Consider the following 24102-nt stretch of genomic DNA (forward strand, 5'->3'; position numbering starts at 1 on the left):
GTAACCATTCTTGGGTGGCGCGTGCTGAGTGCGATGGAGCGGAGTCCTGTTGGAATGCCCAATGTCTGCGCCCAAAATGTTTGCCCAAGCCCAAGACACCCTCCAGAATATTTTGCCGATAATATTCGGCATTTATTCTAATACCACGGTCGATTAATATGAGCGGGGAGCGATCATCGACTGTTATGGCGGCCCACACCATCAACATGGCCACTGCTTGAGTTCTGGTGCCCAACCGAAGGTGCACATTTTCAGCTGACCTCTTCGGCAAGTATCATTTTGTTTGTTTACAAACTGCTGGACAACGAATGTTTTCTCATCGGAGAAAAACAAATTCGCCAGTTCAGCACTTTCGGCCAAGCGAATCAACTCTTTAGCTCTTTTAAGTCTATTTTCTTTCTGCTCTTTCTTCATTTTGGAATTTCAATGGTTTTACCCCAAGCTAATTTTTCAATATTTGCCGAATGGAATATTTCGATATGTTCAGCTCACGGGTCATTTTTCGGCCACTGCGACGCGGGTTTCGATCAATTCGCTTCTTTACTTTTCGAACCATTTCTGCTGATGTTGTTGTTTTTTTCGTCCACTTCTTTGACATCGGGCTACGTTACCAGTATCACGGTAACGAGACACGAGAGATTTATTCACATTTTAATGCTGGAGTGCCCTAACGAGAGCCACTTGTAGTTTTCCAGCCAAATATAAAGGAAGCACACTATCACGCTTGAATTCCACCACGAATATCTTTTTTTCTAGAAAATTCTCACCAAAATGCTTTTGTACACTTGTAAACAATATAATGAGCTGTCACTGGAATAATTTGAACAGCTGTCGGACGAGTGACTTAAAAATGACAGCAGTCCGAAGTTGGTTTTAGTTTTTTCATCTCACCCTGTATTTATTTTTTTTTTTTGTATTGAAAGTTTACTCCAAGAGTCCCTTGCGTATTTTATGTCATTTTTTTTTAATATTTTCATCAATGTCCACACACAACCTCATCATGCTCGTCATTTGATCTCCATACAGATTAAGATTTACCGTAAACCGTTGACTGTCACCAGACAACCCAAGTTCGAAGGTTTCGTATTGCCGAAACAATGCAGGTGCGATTCATCTTAATGTCACCGTTTTGACTTTTTAACTTCTATTTTTGTGAGAAAATCAGGAGCGATCGAGACAATTTATGTTAAAAAAAAAAAAAAAAAACTAAGCGTCTGATTTCGGAATTCATGCCATATAGGTCGTAACTCAACTGACTTGCATATAGAATATTAAAATTCGCGTTGCTTAAAAAACTAAAAAGGCAGAAAAAGATCGATTGACTAATGCCAAAAACAGGGAAGAACATCATGGATAGCTAGAAGGAATGGACCGATATATCCCATTTTCACATCAGACTTTGGGTTAAAAAAATATGGTGATATGTGTAATTTTAAGAGAAACGAATGCTTATTTCGGTTTTTATAATCGTTTTTGTTATTCGAAACGTTGACCCTTTGTTGGGGGGAGGTACCAGAAGGAATGGTCCGATCTCTACCATCTTTATAACATATATTGTATTGATAGAAATATTGAGATGTTCCAAGTCTGAATGAAATCGGATGATACTTTAGCGATTTATAAGCTTCCTGGGTATTCGAAATTTTGACCCTTTGTAGGAGAGGTATCAGAAGGAGTTGACCGGTATATTCCATCTTCACACCAGACCTTGGGTTAGTAAAAATATTGGGAAATGTGATATTTGAAAATAATCGGACTCTTACATCACATTTTATAAGAGTTGTAATTATTCAAAATCTTGATCCTTTGTGAGGAAGGTACTTGATGGAGTAGACCGATATTGTCAATTTTTGCACCCGACATAGAACTGACGCAAATATTAGAATTTGCAAAGTTGGAGCAAAATCGTATTATCATTTCTCTTTCTGTGCAGAAAATATACTTTTTGAAAATTTCGACCTTTTGTGTGGGAGGTACCAGAAGGAGTGGACCGATATTGCCCATCTCCGAACTCGAGACTACTGTCATTTCTAAGCCACTCGTCCGACAGCTGTTAAATTATTCCAGTGACATTTTTGAGATTTTTCCAGAAAAAAAGTTATTCGTGATGGAATTCAAGCGTGACAGTGTGATTTCTTTATATTTGGCTGGAAAACCATGAGCGACTATCGTTAGAGAATTCTAGCATTTAAATGTGAATAAATCTTTTGTGTCTCGTACCATCGATCGTTACCGTGATACTAGTATCGTAACCCGACATCAAGTGGACGGAAGAAAACAGCAACATCAGCAGAAATGGTTCGAAAAGTAAAGAAGCGACTTGATCGAAACCCGCGTCGCAGTGGCCGAAAAATGGCTCGTGTGCTGAACATATCGCAATATTTCATTCGGCAAATACTATTGAAAAATGAGCTCGGCTTTATCCATTGAAATTCCGAAAAGTGCAAGAACTTACACCGCAACAGAAAGAAAAAAGACTCAAAAGAGCTAAAGCGTTGCTTCGCTTGGCCGAAAGTGGTGAACCGGCGAATTTGGTATTCTCCGATAAGAAAACATTCATTGTCCAGCAGTCTGTAAACAAACAAAGGGGTCAGCTAAAAATGTGCACCTTCGGTTGGCCACCAGAACTCAAGCGCCTGCCATGGTGATGGTGTGGGCCGCCATAACAGCCGATGGTCCTTCTCTGCTCGTATTAATCGACCGTGGCATCAGAATAAATGGCGAATATTAGGCGAAAATATTCTGGAGGGTATATTAAAACCTTGGGCATTTTGGCCGCAGACCTTGGACATTCCAACAGGACTCAGCACGCGCCACCCATGAATGGTTACAAAATGAGGTTCCTTGCTTCATTTCCAGCGCAAAATGGCCACCAAAATCTCCGGTTACCAATCCATTGGACAATTGTGTCTGGAGTATTTTGGAAAGCAAGGTTGGCACTATAACATACCAAAGTGCCGATCATCTCAAGCAAGCGCTTCGCCGGGAATAGGCCAAAATAACGTAGAGCAACATTCGGGCAGCGTGTAATGGTTTCATTGGCCGTTTGAAGGCCATAATTCGTGCCAAAGTTGACCAATTCGAACAAATCTAAACTTATTCTAAAATATGATGCTATTTCCGACATTTATTGCTTTCATTCAATAAAATTTAAAAAAAACGTAAAAATTATGGCGTTTGACATTTGTGCAGATTTTTTTATCTCACCATATACAAAGACCTTGGCCTGCATAGACAATTTTCAGTCACAGAATGTAATACCCATTACGAAATATCATTACGAAATTTGCAACGATTCCGGTGAACAATGTTGCTAAAATCATCAAAATACCGAATATAGGGATGTACAGTTATATATAGCCAAACGTGGACCTATATAGTCCATTTTCAATACCAAAAGTCCTGTACACGAAACACACATTTACGTAAAATTTTATCAACATACTTTAAATCGTTCGGAAGCTAAAGTGATTTCTGTCTGTTCCTCAGTTTATTTTTTTAACCGGACTTTTGAAGTCTTTTTAAAAATAAAATTCTATTTTTATTCTCTCACGAATCAAATAATCATTAACTCAAATTGACTAATAAATTTGATTGACGGCAATATTTGATGGCAATAAAATGGAATACTCCTCCATTTCGATGCGTAAAAAGAAAATAGCATTTTGCCGACAGGCTGTTGGCTGTTCGGCAAATGAGAAAGTAATTAATAAATTACACCAACGATAAAAATCAAAATTCACATCAAACTCTCCTCAACGAACGCAGGCAGGATGGGTAACCTACCGCAATGCAGAAGCCATGCTCACTCACTAGCCTGCTTGTGAAAATTTCCCAGTAAAACATATTGATGATGCTGTCCTGATGATGATCCTGATCATAACTGTCTCACAGGGAGAGAGACAGAGTGGGGGAGAATGAAAATGAGCAATGCAATTGTTGGGAAAAACAACGACCTACAGCATTGAATTCTCACGCACAAGCACTTGGTTATGATCGTGAGGGGATTCCCAGTAAGTCCGGGCCTTGCGTATGCATTACGCTCTCAAAGTCAAGGAATTGTTTATTGTGGCAAGGGCGTGTTACGCCTGTCAACATTTCAAATCTGATGACCGTCAAACTCAATTCTGCCGAGTTCTGACCATAGAAAAAAATTCAACAATAGCGTCGTGAAGAAGAACACGAACGGAGAACAATAGCGAAAATGTTCGTCAAGTAGTAACCACACACACATAGGATCATCATCGTCCTCGCTGTAATCCTTGATAATATTTTCACCCAAAAAAAAAAACGATCAGTGACGAACAATGGCGAAACGGATTAGTGAAAAGGCTACATTGTTTATTTAGTGGTTCGCAGGACAATGCAAAAGGGCCAGGATTACCTCACATTAGCGTGCCATGATATGTGTAAGGGAGAATAGTATCATATGTGTGGTTGCCTCTTAGAAAAAACACAAAAAACAAAACAACCACTTGACCAAACGGCAGCAGCCAAGGACTCAAATGATGACCCCTCCATTGAAAAGTGAAAAAGAAGATTCAAGCATCTTCACAACGATTTTGTTTTATGGCCTCAAGGATTGATTCATTACCATTTCGTTTTTTTTTCTCAAATTTTTGGTGGGATTTATTGTCCTTGATAGGTTTTGAATTTTGCGTGAACCTGAACAAATTTTATTGCTTAATTTTTTTCAAATCGTTCCTTCGGCGATCATTTGAGAAAAACCGCAATTTCAATTAGTTGCGTCGGCACTATTTGTCATTGCTTTGTCGGTAAAAAACTGGAAAATTTATCATTTGTATTTTTCTTCGATTTCCATTCTTAGTTAGTTACACGGTTCTATTTTGTTATTTTCCCTTTCATTTGTTGGTGGGGGCTAAGTCCCGCTTGGAAACAATGAATATTTTGTAAACATTTAGTGGATTATTTATGATTTAATTTCAAGACTAATATATCATTTTTTCGATCTTCCATAGGCAATGGAGTCCATAATGGTTTATTGCATTCTATTGGATTTTCCATACTTTCGATTTTGAAAGGAAAACTTAAAGGTTGCTGAGGTGAAAATTGCATTCATTAATTTGTTTTATAGAATGCCGTCCATATGTTTAATATTTGTGAAAATATAACATAAATAATTAATAAACGATTATGAAATAGTATTTTAGGGCCCTTTTGGGGATAGATACAGTACACCCCAATGCCTACATTGCATCTCATACTGAAAAATCGGCCGCTTTTGGGAAAAGAGACAATGATCCCCTTTTTATACCCTCCACCATACTATGGAGGGTATATTAATTTTGTCATTCCGTTTGTAACTTCTCGAAATACTCATGTCAGACCCAACAAAGTATATATATTCTTGATCAGCGTAAAATTCTAAGACGATTTAGCCATGTCCGTCTGTCTGTCTGTCCGTCTGTCACGCTATCTTTCGAACAAATTGAGATAGAAGGCTAAAATTTTGCACACGTGTATATTTTCCCAGTAGGCAGGTTAAGTTCGTAAATGGGTATTTCGGTCCAAGTTATCATATAGCCCCCATATAACGGTACCTCCCGATATTCGGTATTTTGATGATTTTAGCGACATTATTCACCGGAATTACTTCAAATTTGGCATTTGTAGTTCGTAATGGATACTACAGCCTAAGACAGAAAATTATCTGTGCAGGTCCACGTCTTCGTGTAGCCCCCATATATTCGGTATTTTGATGATTTTAGCGACATTGATTACCGGAATCGTTTCAAATTTGGTATTTGAAATTCGTAATGAATACTTCAGCCCATGCCAGAAAATTGTCTGTGCAGGTCCACGTCTTCGTATAGCCCCCATATAACGGTACCCCCCGATATTCGGTATTTTGATGATTTTAGCTACATTATAAACAGATTTTTCTTCAAGTTTCGCATTTAAATATTGTAATAATTTATGACAAATGTTGCCTATGCAGGCCCACGTCGTCGTATAAGCATTCGGTATTTTTAAGATTTTAACAGAGTTTTTAACGGGTTTTATTTTTTGAAAATTGCCAAATTTGTACCAAATGGTGGAGGGTATTAAAAGTTCGACCCGGCCGAACTTACAGCTTTTTTACTTGTTATTTAATACAATAGTGAAGAAGGTTGATTTCAACTCTATTCCTGCATCCCACACCATTGTGACGATACACTTTGCTTACAACTATTCCGTATAGGGTTGAGATAAGGCTGGATTTTTGGATATGTGTGCTAAAAGGGTACTAAATGTACTAAAAGACACTAAAAAAGGAATAAGACAAGAATTCTGAAATTCTGAATGATTGTGACTGATGGGGTGTAGGATAGATGTACGAAAGTTTTTTTTTGGAAATCCGATTTATAAAAGCACTAATTTTTGTACAATATTTATTTTTTTGGAAGTAGGTTTGCTACCAGGAGGTGGTTTTGGAAATGTGTTCTAAGTGTAAGAACTGTACTAAATTTGGTATATTTTGGGTTTTGGTGAACGGATGAAGCTGGACTATTTCAAATGTAGACATTAGAGTCACTATTAGTGTATATGGTTGAGATATGAAGGTGGTTTTAGAAATATATAATAAAAAAGTACAAAAATTGTAAATGGTATAAAAAGTACCAAAAGTACTTTAGTACCCATCACGAACTTCAAATACGAAATATGTACAAAAAAGTACAAAAATTGTAAGTGGTATAGAAAGTACCAAAAGTACGCATTGCGAAAGTCAAGTACGAAATTTTAAATAATTCCGGAATATAATGTCGCTAAAATCATGAAAATAACGAATATCGGGAGGTACCGTGATATGGGTCTATACGAAGATGTGAACCTGCATAGAAATTTTCTTGCCATAGGTTGTAGTACCCGTTAGGATCTACTGGTACGAAATTTGAAACGATTCCGGTGAATAATGTTGCTGAAGACTTGAACCTGCATTCAAAAAATTGTTGTCATAGGCTGTAGTACCCATCACGAACTTCAAATACGAAATTGTAAATAATTCCAATAAATAATGTCGCTAAAATCATGAAAATACGAAATATCGGGAGGTACCGTTACACTGTGGCTATACAAAGATTTCAACCTGCATACAACATTTTTTGCCATACGCTGTAGAACCCATCAGGATTTTCCAGTTCGAAATTTGAAACGATTCCGGTGAATAATGTTGCTGAAATCATCCAAATACCGAATATCGGCAGGTACCGTTATATGGGGGCTATACAAAGACTTAAACCTGCATACAAAAATTTTTGTCATAGGCTTCAGTGCCCATCACGAACTTCAAATACGAAATTTTAAATAATTCCGGTAAATAATGTCGCTAAAATTTTGAAAATACCGAATATCGGGAAATACCATTATGTGGGGGCTATACGAAAAGGTGGACCGACATGGCCCATTTACGAACTTAACCTGCCTAAAGGTAAACTATGCATGTATGCAAAACTTTATCCGTAAATCTCAATTCGTTCGAAAGATAGCGTGATTACAACAGACAGACGGAAATCGCTATATCGCCTTAACATTTTTCGCTGATCCAGAGGAATTACAAACGGAATGACAAAGAAAATATACCCTCCATAGAATGGTGGAGAGCATAAAAATGTAGGAAATATCATCAAATTTTAGAATAAGTTTAGACACCTTTGGCACGAATTATAGCCTTCAAACGCTGCCCGAATGTTGCTCTGCTGTATTTTGGTCCATTCCCGGCGAAGGTCTTCCTGTTGGGAAGGTCTCCGGCTTTAATACACCCTCCAGAACCTTTTCGCTATAATATTCGGAATTTATTCTGATGCCACGGTCAATTAATACGAGCGGAGAGCGACCATCGTCTGTTATGGCGGCCCACACCCTCACCATGGTCGGCGCTTGAGTTCTGGTGGCGAACCGAAGGTGCACATTTTCAGCTGACCTCTTTGGCAAGTAAACACGATCATTTTGTTTGTTTACAAACTGCTGGACAACGATTTTCTCATCGGAGAAAACCAAATTCGGCAGTTTACCACTTTGGGACAAGCGAAGCAACCCTTTAGCTCTTTTGAGTCTATTTTCTTTCTGTTGGGGTGTAGGTTCTTTCACTTTGTTGAACATCAATGGCTTTACCTAGAGCTCATTTTTCAATATTTGCCGAATGGAATATTGCGATATGTTCAGCTCACGAGCCATTTTTCGGCCACTGCGACGCGGGTTTCGATCAAGTCGCTTCTTTACCAAAGGAGAGGATCGATCGAACGCTGCCTTCCAAAACGAAAAAAAAAAAAATATTTTACGTATAAAAGAAAATTCTATTTGTGTGTGTAGATAGTCTTAAAAAAATATAAAAATTAAAATAATCTCAAACAATTTTTTCAGATTTTCAAAGTCATTTCATTTATTTCAATTCACAAAAAATATTAATCGAAAGTTAATTCACTTTCCATCCATCACACATCTTAATATGCGATCATAGATGGTTTCAAATTCCTCGCGCAAATGACGGAATTCCAGGCAAACATTATCACCCCGGGGTATAGAAATGCCTCCATTGTCATCCTCCATTTCATTCTGGTTCATATCACTGGCAACAATACGTCCGAGAATTTCCAAAGAGATATGAGTCGATTCGAATTGCTTTTGACGAATCGCGCTCAACTTCGAAATGACACACATTGTGATACGGCTGCCCGTGAAATAGTTATCCTCCTCATCATCGAATCTCCCCAATTCGGTGACATTACAGTCATACACGACCTCCTGAATTTCGATGGCAGCATCACGAATATAGAAAACCTCCGAGCGTATTTCATCTTCCAGCTGGGAGAGACTACTGTTCAGCGCATGGCGACAGATGCGATATTTGGTAATGAGATCCCGATTGAAACGAGCTATCTGTCGTTCGTATTGCACATAGCATTTTCGTAGATCCTCATATTGTTCCCATTCCTTGAGTTGTTTCATTTTCTCACTAAAGATGTGCTCGTAGTTGTGCAGATACTTTTGGGCCATTTGAAGTTCATTGGCAGTGGCTTCGATTATTATTTTCGTATCATTCCAAATTTCCTTGGCGGTGAACTTTTCCTGGGCTATCAGATGTTGAATGCCTTCGTAGAGAGGGCCATGTTTCCAAATCACCTGTGGTACATCCCGTAGGCCATGAACACCCAAGAGCTAAAAGTTCAAAGACAAAAAGGGAGAGAATGGAAAATGTTAAGTAGGAAATTATGGGGAAATAGTATTTCAAAGCGAATATTTGGCGTTCTCCTAAAAATAAAACAATTTTAATTTCCTGAGACTAAAACTACGAAATTTAGCATGAGGTCTAATGTTGGCGTTTAGGTAAGTTTTAGGTCTGGATTCTTGGAAAAACGAAATACAATGGTACGAAATTACTTAAATTAATAAAATGTGCTCCGACATCAAATTATGCGGATTGGGCAGTGTTGGTGTTTAGTGGTTAAGAAAGACAGGACCTCGAAAATTGACATTTGACATAAGGAGAAGTAGAGGTAAAAGAATGAAATTTAGCATAGACGTTTGTAGTCCCCTAAGATGTTTGGTACTATAAATATCCTATTCATTTAGGTCTTAATTTCATTTAGGTCTCAACTTACATTTCTAGGCTTCAGTGGGTAGTTTAATTTCTCTCTAAAAAGCCAAATAAAAATAAATCTCCGGATTTTAGGCTTTGGTACTAAATATCGGTTGCAACAGTTATATGTTGGCTATACGAACAAGCGGACCTGCATAGACCATTATCTGCCAGAGAAAATCGTAGGTAGTAAGAACTCAATATTCCAAGTTTTCATTGAACAAGTAAAAAAAACATTAAGTTCGACCGGGCCAAAAGAAAACATTAGAGCCCATTATGACACACAAATACAAATTTTTAGAGATATTCATGGGAAAATTTCCCAAAAATCATCAAAATACCGAATATCGGGAAATAGGGCTATATGGGACTATACAAAAACGTGGACCTATACATGCAATGTTTCGCCACCGGAGCTAGAACCCAATATGATCTACATGTGGCAAAAATCATCAAAATAGCGAATATCGGGAGGTACCGTTACTACACGAACTAGGAACCATTATGACCTATTTTCCGACAAATCCGTGAAAAAAATGTGGCAAAAATCATCATTCGGTACATCGGGAGGTACCGTTATATGGGGGCTATGCTAAAGCATAGACCTATCGATACAATGTTTTGCCACGCGAACTAGGACCCATTTTGACCCACAAATACCAACTTTTAGAAAAATCCGTGAAAAAATATGCAAAAACCATCAGGATACCGAATATCGGGAGGTATCGTTATATGGGGACTATTCCAAATCGTGGACCTAAACATGCACTGTTCCGCCACCGGAGCTAGAACCCATTACGAACTACAAATACCAATTTTTAGACAAATCCGTGAAAAAATGTAGCAAGAATCATCAAAATACCGAATCTCGGGAGGTACAGTTATATGGGGACTACACCAAAACGTGGACGGATATATCTCATTTTCAATACCAACCATCCTAGACACAATACAAATTGCTCTGCTAAATTTTGCCGATCTACGTCAAATAATGTGGCCTGTATCATGATTTCAACAGACAGACAGTAACATCGTTAAATCGACTTAGAATTTTATGCTGATTATGAATATATATACTTTATGGGGTCTACAACGAATATTTAAGGATGTTACAAACGGAATGACAAAGTTAATATACCCTCCTTTCAAAGGTGGAGGGTATAAAAATGTATTTATTATGGGGAAGTATCGTCGGAACTTGAAACATTTCATCAAAGACATCAAAAGTACAACATTTGGAATCCCATCGACAAACTTAGGAGGAAACTTGTTCAGGATCAAAGGTCAAAATTTTTAGTTTTTCGAATTTCTTGTTCCTAATTGTTACCATTCCCAAGATATCGCGATTCTAAGAAGCACACTACACATAATATCCGCATATTTACCCGCTATCTGTGACGTAGTGCATTTGGTTTTTTAGCCCCGGTTCCCCCCATATCCACCAATTTTGTACACAATTTAATGGAACAGAACCCATTCTTAATATTGCGTTAACTACTATATAAATTTTGTCTATCATTTTTACTAAAATTTATAATCTTGAAATTCGGCTTAAATAGTCGGGTATAATTCGATTAATTGTTCTTTCTCTTGCTGGAAGTTTATTACTGAGCCATTAACCAACTCATTTGAATCGCAGGCATCTTTATGACTCCAAGCTCTAGAACTGCACCCTATAAGGTAGACTTATTCAAAATTATGTCATTGTTTAAATTATGCACGCCCACAGTGACCCTTATACCAAAAATTCATAACTCCAACCCTATACCAAAGCTCTATGCCAAATTTAGTACCAATTAGTACTTGTTATCGTACCAAATTTGGAGATTTTTCATTTCTATCCGTTTTCATAATTCCAACGAATTATTGATTAAATTTTCAAAAACCTGTTGGCTCGTCCATTCTACACAACATCAAAGACCATCATTTCAAATTTTAGACTTCCAGCCAAATACTCTTAGTACCTTTCGAAATCTTAATACCAAATGGCTAATGACAAATTTCAGATTTCAAGCACTACCGAATTGTACTAAATTTAGTGTCAATTGGTTGAGTTCTTACACTTATTACATTTTCGAAAGCAACTCCCTTTATAAACCCTTCTTCCCCAACTTCAATTCCAAATGTCAAGATTTCAGATTTATTCAGATCACATAATGGTAAAATGGTTCGACATTTGAGTACTTTTTCGTACTTTTAGTAAGCTTATAGTTCAAACTTAAAAAAAAAGTAAGAAAGCAGTAAGTTCGACCGGGCCGAACTTTGAATGCCCTACACCATTTGGAAGGAATTTGGAAATTTTCCAAAAACATAAAATCCGTTAAAAATTCTTTTAAAATCTTAAGAATACCGAATATAGCCATTATGTTGGGGTCTATACAATGACGATGACCTGCATAGACAACTTTTGTCATAAGCCATTACAATATTCAAATACAAAATTTGAAAGATATCGGTGAATAAAGTAGCTAAACTCGTAAAAACGCCGGAGGTACCGTTATATCGGGGCTATACGAAGTCCTGGACCTGCATTGGCAATTTTCTGACACAGGCTGCAGTACCTATTAAGAACTTCAAATACGACACTTCAAACAATTTCGGTGAAAATTGTATCTAAAATCGTCAAATACCGAATATCGGGAGGCACTGATATATGGGGCCTATACAAAGACAAAAAAAAATAAAATCCGTCAAAAATTCTGTTAAAATCTTATTGGGGCCTATTACGACCTCTAAATACAATATTTGAAACTACTCCGGTGAATAATGTCGCTAAAATCATAAAAATACCAAATATTGGGAGGTTCCGTTATATGGGACCTATACGACGACAAAAAAAAATAAAACCCGTCAAAAATTCTGTTAAAATCTTATTGGGGCCTATTACGACCTCTAAATACGAAATTTGAAACTACTCCGGTGAATAATGTCGCTAAGATCATAAAAATACCGATTATTGGGAGGTACCGTTATATAGAGGCTATACGAAGACGTGGGCCTACATAAGCAATTTTTTGACATAAGCTGTAGGACCTATTACGAATTCTAAATAAGAAGGTACTGTTGTATGTGGGCTTTACGATATCGTGGACCAGTATAGACCATACGCTTCTAGGGTGTAAAGTACTCAGAAGGAACTCCTTTTTGTGGGGTTTTGAGACAATTTCATTGGCAAATTTGGTTACAATCATCAAAATACCAAATATCGGGGGTACCGTTATATGGGGGCTACACGATATCCTCGACCGATATAGACCATCTTCGAACTTGACCTGCCTACAGGCAAAAGACTGATCAGTGCGAAATTTTAGCTTCCTATCTTTAATCGTTTTGACTCTAGCGTTATTACAACAGAGAGACGGAGGGACGGACAGGGCTGAATCGAATATTATTATTTCGATGAATTGCAGACAGAATGACGAAATTAATATACCCTCCATACTATCACCCTATATAACATGGAGGTTATCTTAATTTCGTCATTCTGTCTGCAACTCATCGAAATAATAATTTTCGATTCAGCCCAGTCAAAAATTCTGTTAAAAAAAATTCTTGGTGATGACATTGAAAGGTTGTATCAGAATTTTATCAGTACAAAAATATCTCTGGCACATCTGTCTAACTCCCAATCAGCAACAACATTTCGGAATTCTAGTTTAATCCGATTGACCAATACAATGGCTACAATTTTTTAAGACCTTTGAGTGCACTTATAGCCGAACATCCAAAAACACACATCTAAACACCGAACATTAACCCACATGAAAAAGATTGACGCTTCTGATGTTTCGCCTGGGCCGTGATGAGTCAGTCTGTAAGTCGCTCACTAATCTTCGTAGATTTAAATGAAAATTTACACAGTTCAAAGACGAACCCTATTGAAATTGATGATCATGCAGATTTAGATATAGCTCCTATACATATTTATCTTTCGATGTCACTTGTATTGTACAATTAACGGATATTAAGTGACAAATAGAGTAGTTTTTGGCACATACGACAGAATTCAGCACAGAAGCTTGCCCGTCAAATTGGATAAAAATCTGTTAAGATATCACTGCAACTCTCATATGTATGTTCCATTTTATTTAACTCCAATATATATGTTTCATTTGATTCTATTGAACTGATCTTTCTACCCTCTCTTTGGAATACATATGATCCCTCTTTTGAATATCACTTTTAAACACTTTGGGTTTCCTCTGAGGTTAGTACTCTTTCAGGTTCACGATATCCATAATCTCACTCAACTATTTTATTTAATTAACAATTCTAAAAATTAATAAAATTACCGCAAATGTCAATATTCCACAAAATAACCAAAGTTTCATGTTTCACAACTACACAGAATCAAAAATAAATTCAAACTAACATTTCTCCAAAAATGGTCCAAATCTGGTTCCCAATATTCTTAACATATTCTCGCATTGAGTTCAATTAAATAAAGTGCAAATATTGATCATTTAAAAAAAAAAATCGAACCAAAACATATCAATTACTCACCCGTTCGGTCGTTCATTGGTGGGTTAGGAGAATGGCAGGGCATTGCTTGGTGATGACATTCAAAGGTTGTATCAGATTTTTATCAGTTCGTTCTGTATCTCTGTGACATTGGAAAATGTTAAGGGAAATCAACCGCAACTTATCTAATATCGAAATAGGAGACGAAAATCAAACTGATTTTTAATGGCGAACTGAGATAGGAAAGTAAAAGTGAATTTAGTTCAAAATTTAACATTGAACAAAGCGGCTGGTTGATTCACTCGCCCTGGACGATATGTGGAAACTTTTGATTTTTACAATTCTGCTGCAGAGCAATGATAAGGTAAATTAAATAATAAATTCTGCATATTTAAATAATAATCATCAATCCCTTTGCAGTCTTCGGCTTCCATTGTGGCCGTGAAGGCCCGACAAAATGACATAAAGGGCCCCTCGACCCATGTCATGGAAAATCTCGCCCTACACACCCACAAAGTTGCCGAAGATCTGACCACGCAACTCTCCAATAAAATTGAGGTCGTTGGTCAAACCATTATCGGTGATATTGAGGTAATTATCGACACCGCTCTGGACCAATTGACCCAGCCAATTATTGAAATTCAAACCGCCATGGAAAAACCTGAATGTCAACGTCTCCTAACCATGGATGAGCTACGCGATCGCATTGATTCCCAGCTAACGGGCTGTACGAAAAATCTCAACAATCTCTTGAATAATTTTCACAATGACACCAGAGAAATATCCAAATCGCTAGAATTCGGTTCGAAACAAATCGAAAATTTACCCAGTGAATGTGAGAACACGGAATACAGCTTCGCCAGTTTGACGGTTTGTTTTATCGAGAAAATCGCGGAATTGAATAGGGATATGGCAATACTTTTGAATCGGGCCAGCATGCAAATATTACACACTCATCAATTGGCCAATGTTGGGGCGGAGACATCACGTAACTGTGCCGAGAGGGTTGTGAATGAGACAGTGGAATATTTTGATCGTATTTTGGAAACTTGTTCCAATCATTTACATCAGGAAGATTTAAAGAAATTGTAGAGAGAATAAAAAGAGGTAAACATTTTCTTTGCGATGTGGTGTTTTATGTCATGGGCGGTAGAAGAGAGGGCGGTACCGAGGGTCTTATATGAAGGTTATATATTGACCTATGACCTTATATAGACCGAAGGTCTTATATTAACCGTAGGTCTTATATTAACCGTTGGTCTTCTAGAGACCAAAGATCTTAAATTGACCACAGGTTTTATATAGATCACTGGTCTGTGTCTGTATAGATGGAAGGTCTTATACAGACCAAAAGTCTTCTAGAGATCAAGAGTCCCATACAGACCAAAAGCCATATGTACACCGAAGGTCTCATATAGTCCAAACATCTCATATAGGCTGAAGGTCTATACAGTCCGAAGGTCTTATATGCAATGAAGTTCTTATGAGGACCGAATGTCTTTAATAGAGCGCTGGTCTTATGCTAAGGTCCTATATAAACCAAAGGTCTTATACAGATCCACGATATTATATAGACCGAAGGTCTTATATAAACCAAAGATCATATATTAACCGAAGGTCTCCTATAGACCAAAGGTCTTATATAGACCAAAGGTCGTATGCAGACCAAAGGTCGTATGTAGACCAAGGGTCGTATCTAGACCAAAGGTCGTATAAAGAACAAAGGTCGTATAAAGACCAAAGGTCGTATAAAGAACAAAGGTCGTATAAAGACCAAAAGTCGTATAAAGACCAAAGGTCGTATAAAGGCCAAAGGTCGTATAAAGACCAAATGTCGTATATAGACCAAATGTCGTATATAGACCGAAAGTCCTATATAAAGCAAAGATATTATATATATCGAATGTATTATATGAAACGAAGGTCTTTATAGACCGATGGTCCTTTATAGACCGTAGGTCGTATATAGACCAAAGGTATTATAGACCGAAAGTCTTATATATTCTGAAGGTCTTATATTGACGTAAGATCTTTTGCAGACTGGAGGTATTTTATAGACCGACGGTCTTATATACAACGAAGATCGTATACAGATCCAAGATCATTTCTAAACTGAGGATCTTATATAGGAAAAAGGTCTGATTTTAACCGAAGGTCTTATATAAAACGAGGATTTTATATTGAACGAGGGTCTTATATAGCTCGAATGTATTATATAGACCAAAGTTCTTATGAAGCAATTAGCACCAATGAAGGATCATCTGCAGCTCTAAGATTCTTAAAGGTTCCTCTAAGGACCGGATAAACTTGAAATGAGTTTTTGAAGACAGAATACATTTGAAGGATCGTCTATAGATCAAACATCCGTAAAAGGTTTTCTTACTTCCGAAGAAGCTTCTATATATCGAGGTCCTTTGAAAGGTATTCCAAACAGTACTGAAGACCTTGGAAGGTTCTTGTATAGGTAGGTAGTCACAGACAGAAGACCTTTAAAATTCCGACGATATTTGTAAGATCTTTTGTAGTCCGTAGGTCTCTGAAAGGTCTTCTATAGGGTAAATATCGCAGAATAGATCCTCTGAACCGGAAATCTTTGAAAGGTATCCTATAGACCGAAGACCCCTGAAATATTTTCCATAAATCGAAGATCTTCAAAAAAGGTCACCGAAGCCCTCTATAAAGCTATGAGGTCCTCATATTTAAGGTTCGTGCTGGGATTTCTTCTTACTGTCTATAAAATACCATTAAGAGGTCTTATAAAATCTGTAAGCCGAAGGTCTCTGAAAGGCTTTCTATAAGGCAAATATCGCAGAAATATCCCCCTGAACCGAAAAGCTTTAAAAATCATCCTTTAGACCGAAGACATCTGAAATATTTTCCATAAATCGGAGATCATCAAAAAAAGTTTATATTGATTGAAGACCTCTATTAAGCTATATGGTCCTTATATAAGGTCCGAGCGTGGATTTCTTTTTTACTGTTTATAAAAGATCATTAAGAGGTCTTATAAAATCTGTAGGCCGAAGGTCTCTGAAAGGCTTTCTATAAGGCAAATATCGCAGAAATATCCCCCTGAACCGAAAAGCTTTAAAATGCATCCTTTAGACCGAAGACATCTGAAATATTTTCCATAAATCGAAGATCTTCAAAAAAGGTTTATATTGACCGAAGATCTCTATAAAGCTATAAGGTCCTTATATAAGGTCCGAGCGTGGATTTCTTTCTACTGTTCATAAAAGACCACTAAGAGGTCTTATATCCATAGAAGACCGCATAGACGTATTTATCCATAGAAGAGCGAAAAATACCTGTAGGAAGTTTTTTCCAATGAAGATTTTTCGGAAGTCTTCTATCCATTGAAGACCCTACAGTGAATCTCTGTCAATGGACGACCTTTTAGAGGTCATTGGTCTTTAGAATGTCTGAAAGAGGTCATCGGTCCACATAAGGCCTCTTAGAGGTTTTTTGCCATTTACAATATTTTTTTTCCATTGAGGACCTGCCAGAGGTCTTCTGTTTATAAAATACCTTAAAGTGGGTCTATTCAATAGAGAAATACCTTAAATAGGTTTTTGGTCTATAGAAAGCCTCCTAGAGGTATTTTGTCCGCAACAGTCCGTAACGGTCGATAGTCAATGAAAAAAGTCCAAAAAATTCCTTATAGTGACTCCCTGTCAATAGACAACCTTTAAAAGGTCAATAGTGCTTGGAAGACCTTGAAGAGGTCATCGGTCCATACAAGGCCTCTTAGAGGTCTTTTTTCCTTTACAAGGTTTTTTTCTATTGAAGACTTTCCATAGGTTTTCTTTTCATAGAATACCTTAAAGTGTCTCTCTGTCAATAGACGACCTTTTAGAGGCCTTTGGTTCTTGGAATACGTTTTATGAGGTTTTCGGTCTAAAGAAAGCCTTCTAGAGGTTTTTTGATCGCAGAAGACCTTCTAATGGTTGGCATTTCACGAGAGACCTACTAGAGATTTTTAGTCCAAAGAAGAAGTTAAAATAACTCCCTGTCAATAGACGACCTTTAAGAGGTAATTGGTGCTTAGAAATCATTGAAAAGGGCATCGGTCCAAAAAGTCCTCTTGTATGTGTTTTATCTGCAGAAGACCTTCTAAGAGTCAAGAGTCCATGGAAGACCTTCCAGTGATCTTCAGTGAAGAGTAGACCTCAAAGTGTCTGTCAATAGTTGACCATTAAGAGGTCATCGGTCCATATAAAGCCATTGAAAATTTTTTTGTGCAGAGAAAAGTCTCTTTGGGCCGAGAGTCCTTAGAAGACCTTCCAGTGCTTTTCAGTCATCGGTCCATAAAATATCTCTTAGAGGTCTTTTGTCCACGGAAGAAGCCTATGGAAGATTTTCAGGCGTATTCTCTTTATAGAAGACCTTAAAGAAGAGATCTAAAACTTATTTTATATACGACTTTTTGAAGGCCTTTATGTGACGGATATTCAAAACATTCATGATCCAACATACATTTCCATGTATGTATATGTGTACATACACGTACACACAAGCTCGTTCCGCAAACGTATTTGTTACAATTTATTTTATTTATTTTCGGAAACCCATATGGGACTGCAGTTTAATAAACCAACTGACGCCGCTCAACAATGGCAGACAGACACACACAGCCTCTTAGATTGGCTCAAAAAAAAAAAAAACGCACACACAATCAAACAAACCAAAAAGTGGAACACGTGTTCAATGAGCTAGCTGTTCCAACCAAAAGGTAATATATTTTGAGCTCAGTTTTTAAATACAAAATAATGAACCCCCGAAAAACCAATGAATTTTTGAAATGAACTAACCCTCGAAAGAAGGAAAAAAATCATCCGATGAATTAAATTTGAATTGCTTGTCCTGCCGAAAATGGAGAGGGAGAAAATAATGGGGGACCCCGAAACCAAAAAGGATTAACTCTTTACCTTAGCTCAACGGCTGGTCAACTGTAACAGCAGCGGCGGCACCGTCCTCAGCATCATTAACATCGAGAAAAAGGGAACATTGTCAACATGACACCTTCCACAAAAAATGAGATGGAACACCGACAAGAAGCAAAGTCGGAAGAAAGCAGCACGCACGCGCAAACAAACATTAGACCAACTGTTATCAATTTTTTTGTGTTCTTTTAGTTGTTGTTGTTGTCTCCAGTGATCAATGAAAATCCTTCGAAGTGGCCGTCGAGTAAATTAAAGAAACCCTTTCTATTTAACTGTTCTTTCATATCCTTTTCATTGGGGCGCTACCTATTAGGAAGAAGAAGGCTAGAGATGTACCAAAGGAAGTCATTCATTAAAAATAGGAAATCAGCAGCATCATCAAACGTGGATAATTACGATTAGGTGTTACATAACCGAGCGGGGTATTTATTAGAACCGTCAAGTTTTTAAGTATCTTTTATAGATGTCCTGAGACTAGTAGAACCTGATTGGCTACCACAAAAAAGTTACCTTAATTCAAAAATTATCCTAGACTTTGAGCTCAGACTAAGTTAATTTAACTTAGGTTAGGTTTATGAAGCCATAGTTGCTCATTTGCCCCACCTGGCATTTTATTCATTTGAAGCACTTGCTTTTAATCCGAACTCGGTCGGGAGTGCAAAAATTAAGTCCATTTTGGCTGATATTAGCCATTTGGTGCATAAAACACCTGAAATCGGATAACGATATACAGGGTGAGATAAGAAAAACTGCAACAATGCCAAACGCCATAATTTTTACATTTTTTTTTAATTTTATTTAATGAAAGCAATAAATGTTGGAAATAGCATCAAATTTTAGAATAAGTTTAGATTTCTGTTCGAACTGGTCACCTTTAGCACGAATTATGGCCTTCAAACGTCCAATGAAACCGTCACACGCTGCCCGAATGTTGTTCTGTGGTATTTTGGCCCATTCCCGGCGAAGCGCTTACTAGAGGTGATCGACACTTCGGTATTTTTTAGTGCCAGTCTTGCTTTTCAAAATACTCAAGACACAATAGTCCAACGGATTGGTATCCGGATAAATTTTGCGCTGGAAATGAAGCGAGGAACCTCATTTTGTGACCATTCTTGGGTGGTGCGTGCTGAGTGCTTTTGCGTGCCCAAAGCCTCAATACACCCTCCAGAATATTTTGATGCCACGGTCGATTAATACGAGCGGAGAGCGACCATCGGCTGTTATGGAGGCCCACACCATCAACATGGACGGCACATGACTTCTGGTGGCCAACCGAAGGTGCACATTTTCAGCTGACCTCTTTGGCAAGTAAACTCGATCATTTTTATACCCTTCACCATTCTATGGAGGGTATATTATCTTTGTCATTCCGTTTGTAACTCCTCGAAATATTCATAATAGATCAGCGTAAAATTCTAAGGCGATCTAGCGATGTCCGTCCGTCTGTCTGTTCTTCTGTCTGTTGTAATCATGCTATCTTTCGAACGAATTGATATAGAAGGCTAAATTTTTGCATACATGCATAGTTTACCAGTAGGCAGGTTAAGTTCGTAAATGGACCATGTAACGCTTTCATATAGCCCCCATATAACGGTACCTTCCGATATTCGATATTTTCAGCGACATTATTTACCTGAATTATTTCAGATTTCGTATTCGAAGTTCTACGAAATTACTACAGCCTATGACAAAAATGCAGGTCCAAGTCTTCGTATAGCCCCCATATAACAGTACCTCCCAATATTCGGTATTTTCCAGTTTTTTTCTTCAATTTTTTTGTTGAAATTCTTCAAGTTCCTTCCTTTTGTACCCAGATGAATTTTTGTAGTCTATAAGTTATGTGGTACCAAATATCATTCTTGTGGAGTGAATATTGCGAATGTGAAGGACTTAAACCCCCAAATCGGATGAAACATATGCGGGAGCCATAGCTATATCTGAACCTATTTTCAACAAATTTGATGTACTTGCTTTTGAAAGGAATTCGGTCAGATATGTCAACATTAAAATTATTGGAACTGATATTGGTCAGGGTTCACCCTTGGTCCAAAGAAATATTGTTTTAAAAATTTCATCTCAATCGGATAATCAATGCGACCTACATTTTGTTCACAAAAATACATGGACAGACGGACATGGGCAAAAGCATCTATGGATCTATATCGCTTGCTATATGGTGTAAGGTATAAAAATAGTTTCCCGGACAAAAATACCTACCTCTGGGAAAAAAATTTGAAAAAATCGAACAGTTTTTACTAAACTATAAACCATAATAGGACCCTGTTCGATTTTTTGGGGTTTTTTTATAAAAATTTCGGGTCGAAAAAATCAATAATTTGACTAAAACTTCCGCTTAAAAATTACATTACATTTGACCACTTGTTGGATAGGTATTTTCATAAGCTTTCAAATGATACCGGACTTTCGGGTCAAAAATCGGAAAAATCAGGTTAATAATAACTACTTCTGGAAACAATTTCGAAAAAATTGAAGAGTTTTTACTAAACTAGAGTTGTTCCCAGTTATTTTACCCTATTGCAAGGCCAAACTAAAATTTATTAATTAAATTTCCAACTTACCTGTCAGTTCTAATGCTGGCATCCCTAAGGTTTCTATTTCAATACAGGGACAAATTTGCAAAAAGATCTATTTATCAACAGCACCAACACAGCTCTGCCGAAATGACGTCATTTGTCTACATTGCGGACTACGAAAGAACACCCAACCGACCGACAGAGCTAGACACAACCAAAACACATTTGTCTCTCTCTCCTGACTAGATATTCTCAGTCACAACAACAACAAAAACAACACCAAAACAAAAGCACAACACACCAACACAAAAAGTTGAAACGGAGAAAATGCAAACGCTGAATAAGCACACGTTTAGATGTTTTTTAAAAAGGTGTTTTTTTATTTAAATTACTATATTCCATTGGATTTTTATTTTTTTAATTGATATTTACTTTGTAATTAATCTTTTTTCACTTTGAAAACTAACCGAAACCATCGAATTCGCGAAAACCGTCAATGCACAATTTTGAAGACCGACGATAGCAATGAGAACAAGAATAGAACTGACCATGAGCAGTAGCCAATGTTGCCATGTCAAATTATTATTTATTTAGTAGAGGGATCTGAATTGTGTTGCCAATTAACTTACAGCGAACAGTTTTTCATAAATTCAAAAAGTTTAAAATTATTCGTCGGTTTCGCCGACAGATGTATACTCTCAGCCAATGTTCGATGATTTTAATATACTTTGACTTCTGTTATGATTATTCAAATTGTTGACCCTCTATGGAGCAGATTACGAAGGAATGGGCCTATATTGTCCAATTCGTGTAAGACCTAAATAAATATGATATAAATATTGCGACGTGCCAGGTTTGAACTATATTGGTATGGGCAAAATTACAAGAGAATCGAGCATTTTCAGGTTGAGATGAAAAAACTGCAACAAACTTCAGACTGCTGTCATTTCAAAGCCACTCGTCCAACAGCTGTTAAATTTTCCCAGTGACAGCTCATTATATTGTTTACAAGCGTACAAATGCATTTTGGTGAGAATTTTCCAGAAAAAAAGTTATTCTAATGGAATTCAAGCGTGATAGTGTCATTTCTTTATATTTGGCTGGAAAGCCACAAAAGGATATCGTTATAGCACTCCAGCATCATTGAAAAAATCGCTTGTGTCTTGTTACCGTGATACTGGTAGCGTATCCCGACGTCAATAGACTCAAAAGATGTAAAGAGTTGCTTCGCTTGGCCGAAAGTGGTGAACTGCCGAATTTGGTTTTCTCCGATGAGAAAACATTCGTTGTCCAGCAGTTTGTAAATAAACAAAATGATCGTGTTTACTTGCCAAAGAAGTCAGCTGAAAATGTGCACCTTCGGTTGGCCACCAGAAATCAAGGGCCGGCCATGGTGATGGTGTGGGCCGCCATAACGGCCGATGGTCGCTATCCGCTCGTATTAATCGACCGTGGCATCAGAAAAAATGCCGCATATTATCGCGAAAATATTCTGGAGGGTGTATTAAAGCCTTGGCCACGCAAACATTTTGGCCGCAGACCTTGGGTATTACAACAGGTTTCAGCACCATTACACTCAGCACGCGTCACCCAAGAATGGTTACTAAATGTGGTCCCATCGGTCCACTTCTTCTGGTAGCTCCCGCACAAAAGGTTGAAATTTTGAAAGAAAATATTTTACTGCACATAGAGAGAAAGGATAATCCGATTTTGTTCCAACTTTGCAAATCCTAATATTTTCATCAGTTCAAGGTCAGGTGAGAAAATGGACAATATCGGTCCACTCCATTAGGTACCTTCCCCACAAAGGGTCAAAATTTTGAATAACAAAAACGACAGACATTCCATTATTTCTCCTAACACAAAATCTGCTGTGAAGATGGAAAATATCGATCTACTCCTTCTGATACCTCCCCCACAAAAGTTCGAAATTTTGAATATCCATGAAGATCACACAACGCGAATTTAAAATCCGATTCCATTCAGACTTGGCAAATCCAAATATTTCTAGCAACACAAGATCTGTTATAAAGATTGTGGAGAACGGACCATTCAATCTGGTACCTCCCCCACAAAAGGTCAAAGTTTTGAATAACCAAAACGATCATGAAATTCCAAAAAAGCATCAGGTCCTCTTCGTATTTTAGACATTCCCTTATTTTTATTAACACAAAATCTGCTGTGAAGATTGGATATATTAGTCCACTTCTTGTGGTACCTTCCCCACGAAGGGTCAAAATTTTGAATAACCATGAAGCTCCTAAAAAACGAAATTTAAATCCGTTTCTATTTAGACTTGGAAAATCTAAATATTTCTATCAACATAAGATCTGTTATAAAGATGGTAAAGATCGGATCATTTCATCCGGTACTTCCCCCACAACGAATCAAAATGTTGAGCAGCCAAACGATCATAAAATCCGGAATTGGTATCCGGCGGCCAGCATATAACGGTACACACCACTCCCCCCGCTCCCCCCGTATAGGTCCACGATATCGTATATCCCCCATATAAAAGTATCTCCCTATTATCGGCATTTTGATGATTTTAGCTATACTTTTCATTGGAATTGTCTACAAATCCATA

General features: G+C 37.5%; 2 protein-coding genes and 1 long non-coding RNA gene across 3 annotated transcripts in view; 1 reads left to right on the plus strand and 2 right to left on the minus strand.

The window, feature by feature from the left end:
* Positions 1-22013, minus strand: part of LOC131801438 (uncharacterized) — a 48260-nt gene extending 26247 nt beyond the window's left edge. The window contains exon 1 of the long non-coding RNA XR_009341826.1: positions 21561-22013. This is a non-coding gene — a long non-coding RNA (uncharacterized LOC131801438). The remainder of the gene's footprint in view (positions 1-21560) is intronic.
* Positions 8385-13974, minus strand: LOC101887799 (uncharacterized). The gene is made up of 2 exons (XM_005183962.4): positions 13870-13974; positions 8385-9156 (listed from the first exon to the last, which is right to left on the minus strand). The coding sequence occupies exons 1-2, from the start codon at positions 13906-13908 to the stop codon at positions 8419-8421; spliced, it is 777 nt and encodes a 258-aa protein (XP_005184019.2). The 5' UTR covers positions 13909-13974; the 3' UTR covers positions 8385-8418.
* Positions 14247-15161, plus strand: LOC101887635 (uncharacterized). Its single transcript, XM_005183961.4, has 2 exons — positions 14247-14402; positions 14459-15161. Exons 1-2 carry the CDS (start codon positions 14355-14357, stop codon positions 15128-15130), a joined length of 720 nt encoding a protein of 239 aa, XP_005184018.2. The 5' UTR covers positions 14247-14354; the 3' UTR covers positions 15131-15161.
* Positions 22014-24102: the final 2089 nt, after the last annotated feature.

Source organism: Musca domestica, unplaced genomic scaffold (genome assembly GCF_030504385.1).
Source record: "Musca domestica strain aabys unplaced genomic scaffold, Musca_domestica.polishedcontigs.V.1.1 1, whole genome shotgun sequence".
In the NCBI taxonomy this organism is placed as follows: domain Eukaryota; kingdom Metazoa; phylum Arthropoda; class Insecta; order Diptera; family Muscidae; genus Musca; species Musca domestica.